The sequence below is a fragment of the Ptychodera flava genome, chromosome 17 (genome assembly GCF_041260155.1).
Source record: "Ptychodera flava strain L36383 chromosome 17, AS_Pfla_20210202, whole genome shotgun sequence".
Taxonomy (NCBI): domain Eukaryota; kingdom Metazoa; phylum Hemichordata; class Enteropneusta; family Ptychoderidae; genus Ptychodera; species Ptychodera flava.
In genome coordinates, this window is record NC_091944.1 from 19,807,685 (window position 1) to 19,817,035 (window position 9,351).

Sequence of the window (9,351 nt, forward strand, 5' to 3'; positions counted from 1 at the left end):
AACAGATGTGAGTTCCAGACAAAGAATATAAATATTGTCAGAAAAGTTGGGCGTGTAAAGGCCTATATAGTAATAACGTTACGTATATTTAAATGAGGTCATAATTTATATGTTACAAGTGATGTTCTTTTTGCGGGACATAATATGCAAACGACCACGCCCAACACTGCACTGGTTACTTATAGTCCCGCGAGACCGAAATACTTCATCATTGTGCGCTGTTATTGGTTTGGCGCTGTAATTGAGGCACGTCAATAGATATTAGATTGAAATTGCAAGTTTTGTTTCCACTGCCCTGCTTACGCATAAATTGGTTGTGTACCGTTTACTTTTGCCACAGCTGACCCATGAGAAATACATTGCTGCCCTCCTGATCCTGTACAGGCGGCCTTGACATATCGGGGGACGTGACGAAAAAGTACCCGGATTTTCCCGCTCAAATAATTCATCTTCACCACACATAGGGGCACACACGAAGTAACGCAAATAGCATTTCAGTTGGAGGCAGTTGTGCCGACACAGTGCTGAGATCTCGCAAACAATCCGATCCCAAAAAGTGTAAAATACAGTTGCCATGAATATGGTGTTGGGTCGCATCTATCTCATACTAATCTGCCTGATATCAAGTAAGTATAATTTCACTGGAAGACATTTTCATATTTTCAAACAACATTTGATATGATTTTCATGTCCCTATGGAGAGATGTCAATTTATATTGTTCTTACCCATGCAATTGTTATGGCTGTTTTTGTGTACATATGTATACATTTCCTTGTTGATCGTAAAGGCTCGTTGTCTTTGTGCTGTATGTATGGAGCTACATTTCGACAATTACCATAACTTTCTTTTATAACTAAAACAAAATACTAAAATAACTGATAAAGGCAATCGCCACTTCGTCTCGAGATTTTCCCCAATGTTTTCTGACATCGCCAACAAACGAGCTGCAACATTTTACTATTGTTAGTTCTTTTAGTCACCGTTTTTGTTGTTAGAAACATAGTCAGTATATTTGTTAGAAGGAATGCTATGTATGTTTCAACAGGATGGTATAAAGTGGTCGGGGAAATCCACTGGATCGTCACAGATAAATTAATGCCTCATTGCTCACCAATGTTAAATATGTGCACGTCTGTCTGCATTTGCGCAGCTACCACAAACAGACAGACACTCTCTGTTACTAAATATAAACAGTTCATCTCTCTCTCATTAATCATGTAACAGTGATATATTCATGAAGAGGTAAACATTTCTGTGTATCTCTTGCCTCCAGCGTCGTTCCTTGGGCGAGCTGACGAAGAAGCTATATTACTCGATCGGCTTCTCGCTGATTATAATAATCTCAGCCGTCCCGTGCGAAACAAATCCGACATTGTCCACGTTTTTATTGAGATGGCGGTAGTGAAGGTTATCGATTTGGTAAGCTTTCACTTAAATATTTAAAGCCCCATAATTACACAGTTTCTATACACTTAAATCTTTCACAGAATATCATTCCATTATACTCTCAATGGTCTAAATTACACCTTTTAGTACTATACCCTGTGTACCAATGATGACATGTCCACTTACAATTTATATTGTCAGTCTCAGATATCTAAATATAGTACCTTTAGTTTCTTCATTGTTAAACACTTGAAAACTATTCGTAAAGACGTCTTTTAAAGGTTTACTGTCACCTGTTCCAATTTTGCCACAGTTACCATGGAAAGAAAATCTAACCTATGACAGATTTTAAGTATGTGGCCGCTTTTTAAAAACAGCGCCGTCATATGGGCATTTTGAATACCAAGGAACGCCCCTTTGACCATATATGGGCATATTTAGATTACAGGTGACTGTATACCTTTAAAGCTTACACAGTCTGTGGCCCAGTTTCCGTACGGGACTAGTATCCATACAAACATAAATTTACTTCCCTTGAGAGTGTTTCGCTATTCATAAACTATCGATGTACAAAGAATTGTGCAATTTGAAATTCTCAATTCTATTTGAAATACGTCCCCCGTCACTGCGCGCAAGAACTAACATTGAAAAGTATTTTCCTAAAGCATTACACTACGATGCAATAACGGTGAATGGATCACAGTCCATACATTTTTATGAAGTTGCACATTTGAAGCCATATTTTTTGGTATTATTCAAACTGACAATACTAAACTCAAATGTACCAATGAATAACTTTTGCAAGTGTATGGAAGGCCAATATCCCTTATAAGTCCCCGCAGACATGGTTTTGTGGTATTGTGTTTACCCCCGTCCGTCCATCCATGTGTCCGCCTGTGCGTCTGTTGACAAGCTTTTCTCAGAGATGCCTGTAGAGATTTCTTTCTGAGTTTGGTGTATGGTGCAAGGACATAACTTTATCTATATGTCGTTGAGATGCACGTTGAATTTTCCAACGATACGATCAAATATGCCATTTTTTAAGTCAAGAGCCTTCAACAATACAGGCATGGACCGATTTGTCTCTCATTACAAGGACATTACCTATCTCATACATATGCATGTAGCTTTATTTTGAGATATGATCCTTTTGGCTGCCAGGTGGCCATTTTCTTTCAATTTTTGCATATCTAAGACACACCTAGACCGATTTTGTTTCAATGTTGTAAAAGGACATAACAGTACGTCACACGTATACATGGCGGTTTATTTTGGCGATAAAATGCAATATGGTCACCGAGCGGTCATTTTTTTAAAATTTCCATTTATTATTACGTAAGTCAGTCATGAGGTGACTTGTTATTCTCTCTTAGGCGGCACAAAGACATAACTCATACGCTATGTCCTACGTCAAGTCGATTTCTATGCATTAGACTGCCATCTTGTTATAACTTACCACTTCCAAAACCATTAACCATACATACGAAGCCTATCTGTGTTACCTTATGATTGTACATTAACTGCAAGATGCGATGTTGATAAGTATTTTATTTATGCAATTATTTTAATGAGCGTTGTTTCGGTATTAAAATTGTACAGCAATTATTCCTTGTCAATGTGGAATATACATGTACCACGCATCTTGCATGGTACATGATTGTAGCACCAAATACGGACAAGAACTGTTCAAATAGAACAGATCTCAACAAATTTACGTTTGATCCTGTGGGGTTTATGTCACGCAGATGATCTGTTCGACATGGATCATGATAAGGAAGAAGAAAATAAAAAAATGTACCGCCGCATTGAAGAGAGACAATAAAAATACTGTTAAAAGATGCGAGCATTATTGCAGTTAGAGCTTACAGAGCTTCATGAAATTCCAGTGGAAGTCCTCATTGCCAATCGATTCTCTTCTCTTCCTCATCTTCTTAATGTGGTTTCTGAATTAAGATGATTTCTGTCTTTGGTCCATTTATAGGATGTGGTTCAAAAGTTCATCGTAATCAACGCTTTAGTAAAGCAGGTGAGTATGTTGTTGATTGAATATATTGAGTTTGAAAGTTCGAAAACTCTTTAGATAGAAGGGCATCAGTCGGTGTTTGTTTATCATTTGTAGAAGAGCAAAATGATTCAGCTCACTTGTGTTTTTTCTTTTATGCGAACAGACCTGGATGGATTGGCGATTAACTTGGGACCCGTCGAAAAACAGTGGAATAGAGTACCTGGTTGTGCCATCTGAGAAACTCTGGTTACCACAGGTTTATGTTAGAAACACGTAGGTATAACAACAATTTATATTCATTACTGGGTCAGCAGGACACTGTCAGGAACATACCGTAGTAGATAACAGACACATTTTTCTACGAAGTGAAGTTATTCGACACACATTGTTTTAATATCTAGATCTCCTGACCATCTTGTCGCGGGCCCGGGGCTATCAAAAATAGTATAGTTTTCTGCCAGAGTTGTCGTTCTCCGCGGTTTCTTGGTCAGAGGGCGCTGTTAAACTTTGAAATAAAACAGGTCAGCGCCTTTATGCGAATTGTACCTTCTACTTCCGCCGAAGCCAACTGATAATATGAAATGAAAGTACAGTTTATCATCCAACGTCAAATAATATCCACTAGCTTAGCGCAATGCCTCATAGTACTGCATTGGATTAGCGTTTGATGTTTATTGTTCATGTATATGTGAATTGTTACATTCTGTTTGGTGAATTTTATTCATCTAAATATCCATTTAGTAATCTACATAATATTACTGAACTCTTCAGTTTTTGCTTTTAAATGCTTTATGACTTGACAAGACACCCATAAGCAATCAAATAATTAATTGATTAATAAACTAATTAATCAACAAGTAAACTTTTTGTCAGTAGGTCTTTGCTTGAAAAGACAAGTATTCTCTGTTGATGTACAACTGCTCTATTCTGATTAAAGGATGGACACTTTGGAACAACCCAGGGTACCACGCTATTTCCGACTTCAATCAGATGGCAATTTGACATCCACAGCAATTAATCAGCTTAAAAGTCACTGCCACATCGACTTGGAGTATTTCCCCTTTGATCGTCAGATCTGCTACCCAGACTGTCGTCGACGTTGTACTACAGCAACGAGGTTCGCCTGCACCTCGTACACTTAGGTGAAGTTAGCAGCATGCTGATGAAGCCGAATTACGAATGGGATGTGAGGAACATTTCCACAAACGTAACCGATCATCCTAGCGGTATCACGCAACAACATATTTCCTTAGCAAGCTTGAGGATTGATCTGCAAAGATTATCACAGTACTACATTATGAATGTCTTGGTCCAACTACAATTATGTTTGTTCTATCATTCTTTACATTCTGGCTTCCCCCGGACTGTGGGGAGAGGCTTAGTCTCGGCGCGTCAATCTCCTTGTGGCTTTGAGTGTGTTCCAACTCCTTGTCGCCGAAATCATTCCTACCAATTTAAACCATGCACCTTTGCTTGGCACCATCATAATCATCGACATGGTCGTTGTGTCATCTACGGCTGGTTTTACCGTGTTAATGATAATTCTGCAGCGGAAAGGAGCATCTGGTAGACCCCCAGGTCCTTGGGTTCGTAAATTCTTTTGCGTGAGAAGGTCTGGAACATGCAGGAAGAACCAGGTGCGGTCCAAGAAAGTCGATAATCCCAAACGCGATGGCATCTTCATGCACAATGGCTACGAGAACAAGGTCCAAGCGATTGCATTTGAATCCCATAGCGACCCTATTACCATGGATACATCAATTGATGCAGATGTTCCTTATCCGATGACGGTACGAGACCAGGCAAATTGTGCAGCGAAGTCACAAAAATATTGTCAGCAACAGGTACACATTGATCAATCCACGGATGCGACAAACGAACGTGATGAAGATGAACAGGTAACAAATACAAAGTCCTTATCCATGTACAATACATTATCACTTTGCATTCTTTCCACTGGTATGCAATGTTTAAGGAATAAAATCTAAAATCAACAGTGAATTGTTCTTGAATTTCGAACAGAACAAGATTTCATAGAAGTTTTGTCTTCGCACGACTATATACCAGCAATAGGTTGTTCAAATGACTCAGGGATACGTAATCAGATTCTCAAACTTTTACAATTCTTTTCTGATATACCACTTGTGGGTGCCCATTTAAAAGCTCGTGGAGAAAGTTTACAGTCTTAGTTTATCTAAAATTTTATTTTTCTCCAAAGACTTAATACAGAGATCGCCAAATATCTTTAAATCTTGGGGATTTATTTCTTCAGCACCAAAATTTTTACGGTAACATCAAATTTTTATTCTTGATTTTGATGAGAATGGTTGAAAGATTCCTCCCGAAAAGTTTGAGCAAAACTTAAGTCTTTCTGTTTCGAGGCGCACCTAACTTAATTTATCACTCAAACATTTAGTGACTTTGTGTTTTATTGTATTGTACGCAGAGTTGCTGTTAATATAAATAAGGCGTAATCAAGAATTATATTTTGTGTTTCCGTTCCTATTGATCGACACGTAACTCAAAATTATATTTCCGAAGGTTGATGTGGAGGCTGAATGGAATCAAGTCGTTCACCGATTGGATAAGATCATCTTTGTGTTTTATGTGATTGGTTTCGGAGTATTCATAGCAGCTATGGTTCCTTATGTGAACACCTATTGACCGCTTCCTTGGAGATTGTCTTCCCAGCATCGACGCGATGCTTGAGGCCGATGGTTCTGCTGTGTGATCGAATAATGCTAAGAAAGGCAGCAGACAAAATGTTTGATATTTCCTCTAGTACTCTTGTCAGTTGGATCTTTTCGTTGGATGATGACTGACCAACTAAGTGCAACAACCCAAAATAAATGAGCTAATACAACAAACTGACGGACATATCAATATTAATTTGTGGATTTCGAATACTATAGCAAGCGAAATAATAGTTGTATTCAGATGAATTTAATGATTACATTAGTCTTAAGCTATAGTATATAGCATAGCTGTTTGCTTCACCTAAATACTCAAATAGTAAAACATTGTCTCTCTCTCTCTCTCTCTCTCTCTCTCTCTCTCTCTCTCTCTCTCTCTCTCTCTCTCTCTCTCTCTCTCTCTCTCTCTCTCTCTCCATCTATCTATCTGTCTATCTATCTATCTGTCAAGCTATGTCTATCTGTCTATCAATCAATCAATCAATCAATCAATCAATCAATCAATCAATCAATCAATCAATCAATCAATCAATCTATCTATCTATCTATCTATCTATCTATCCATCTATCTATCTATCTATCTATCTATCTATCTATCTATCTATCTATCTATCTATCAACACATCTCCTGACTACAATTTCACCTACCAATTAATAAATTAATAATCCATCTCCCGCTACTCTGAAGGATCTAAATGTGTTATCTTTTGAGAAACGGAATTTCTACCAGTACTCTGTTTTTTTTTCTCTCTTACGTCGAATTCTTAACGTAGTACAAACAATCGACCGATGAATCGGTCATGTAGATGTCACTCATACTAAACAGAAAGCTAGTAAGTAGTATATTTGGTTTTTTCTTCAATTACTTTTTATGACAGAAAATGACGAATGTTTTAACTTGTGTTATCTTAAACTGCTAAATCGCAGTAGAGATTATGCATAGTGTTTATTCAATTTTTGATGAGTTCATTGATTTTTGAATGGCCAGATTTGGTATCAATTCTGTGAGATGTGAATTAGACTAAATTCGTAACATCTTCCATCTATTGTATATAATCAAACTAGAACGAATTTCAGGAACGTCTCATATAAAAAATTAAATTAATCGTGTAATAAAGTAAGTATAACCGTTAATTTTTGGAGCTCATGTACTTTTGACGATCGTAGTTCATTAGGAACAATTAAGTTCAGAACTCAGTAAATTTGTTGTTAATTAATGTTATTGTTATTATGTAAGCATGTTATTTCAAAGTTGATAACATCATCGTTTACAATATCTGTTTCCGAATGCCCCTCTAAATATGTAAAATCTTCCGACATATTGTGAAGCTCATAGAATGTAATAATTCGGAAAGAAATATTATTGGTAGGTCTATGTTGTTTTGAATATCGTATTATTAATAATATTAGTATATTCGTCTACCATTGTATATGTATTACATGACAGTTACGTAGAATCATAGCAAATTGTCATAAGGCATTTAGCAGTTACATAGCATATTAGCAATTACAGTAGGGTTATAACAATAAGGGAGCGTTCAGTTATTATTGTCAGGATGGGCCGGCAAATTCTACTTGTGCACCAGTCCAAATCAGTGAACCCCCATCGCCCCCCCCAAAAAAAAAAATTGATCACCCCCTTTTAAGATGACAAAAAATCATCCCCTATTGCTTGAGTAAGTATTGAGATACAATTTTGAATGATAACACTGGCCATAACCGGTGCATACATATAATATAAAATCAGTAGGAAAGAGATATTTCTAGGATCCTGATTTACTTCCAGATCTCGTATACCCTGTATACTGTGTCTCGGAAGGTGCGAAAAATCTTCATCACGTGTGGTGCTGCCGATTTTATGGATTACAATATTATTATCCCCTTCCTTGGCAAAGAGCTATATTAGTTTGATATGTCACTGTCACTATAACTACTGATTTGTTTAAAAGACCAGTAATGCTAACGTTTGATGATTTTTTCCGTTATTTTTATCTTATGTGTTTATTGCAAGTTCTTACTCTTTTCCCAAAAGAATGCTGAAACAGCCATTATTTAGCTTGTCAACATAGCACCTTTGTGTGTAAAATGCACTGTTATTGTGTACATTTGAATTCTAGTCTGGACAAGAATTTAATTGCCGCCAATAACAAACGCAGTTTACAGATGTACAGGCAGAGTTGACAAGCTGAATGCTGTATTTATCAACATGCTTTGCGGAGTAGAACAGGAAACTATGTTTGACAATTAATCAAACAAAAATCGTGAAAAATCCTCAAAAATTAGCATTGCTGGCCCTTTAATTCTTACGTTGATGCCATATCACTCCAATTGTTGCAATCTAAGATATCGTCCATGCAATTCTAAAGTGTTTTATGTTTAACATATATGTGTGTTTATTCTACTTTCTATTTCATTCTATGCAAATCATCTGAATGTAATTTAAATATAGGTTTTCCATTTAAATGTAATTAATTGTGTACTTTTCAACAGGCATAGAACCAAAATCTACAGGGGCCCCAACTCTGTGGTCCCTTCTTACACCACATATCCTGGTATTTCTGTTGATAAACGTCTACAGGTGTATTGAAAACTCTGTACCACTCAACCACATTTTCACCAGGCCTCACTTCCAAGGCAAATTGTCCATTTTCACATAGAGGCAATTTTTCTTCAGAGAAATTCCCTCATTTCACAAAAAATGCCAGGATATAAGGTCATGAAGGGGCCAAAATAGCAGATTTACTTGCCTAGGTACCCTGGGATAAGGAGAAGCAAAGTGAGCTAGAAGTGCTTGATCGAGGACATGCTCCCTAGTGGAATACTGTAGCCACAATACCATAATGCTACCTGAAGGATCTTTACTATATAGTATATACACATATTTTATATTTATTTTAAGTTATTATACAAAAAGGTATATTTATGTATTTCTTCCTTTAATTGCCGATTGACATAAAAAACAAACTCATTGAAACTTTTCATTTGCATTTCAGTCTTTGTGTAATTGATCTAGATAAGTTTTGTACATCTCTTTCCTGAAAACTGGTCAGATATCAACAGTAGTGCTATGCAACAGCACAAGGGGAACCTTTCAATGTAAGCCAGGTTTCAGTTAAGCATATAGCTTGCACCTAATCATTGCCTTACTTCAGCCAAAGGCTGGTAGGAATTGTTCATTGCCCTCAGCGAGCTCAATTTACAAGAAGACAAGCCTGTATAGAGTTGCCAAGGCAAGATGTTCATGTGACACTGAAACTGCTTTTGAC

At 37.0% G+C, this 9,351-nt stretch overlaps 1 protein-coding gene across 1 annotated transcript; it reads left to right on the forward strand.

Annotated features, from left to right (window-relative positions):
• The first annotated feature begins 207 nt into the window (after window positions 1-207).
• On the forward strand, window positions 208-9,059 carry LOC139115726 (acetylcholine receptor subunit alpha-like). Its single transcript, XM_070678049.1, has 6 exons — window positions 208-626; window positions 1,275-1,420; window positions 3,369-3,413; window positions 3,556-3,665; window positions 4,330-5,290; window positions 5,934-9,059. The coding sequence occupies exons 1-5, from the start codon at window positions 575-577 to the stop codon at window positions 4,532-4,534; spliced, it is 558 nt and encodes a 185-aa protein (XP_070534150.1). The 5' UTR covers window positions 208-574; the 3' UTR covers window positions 4,535-5,290; window positions 5,934-9,059.
• The last annotated feature ends 292 nt before the right edge of the window (window positions 9,060-9,351 follow it).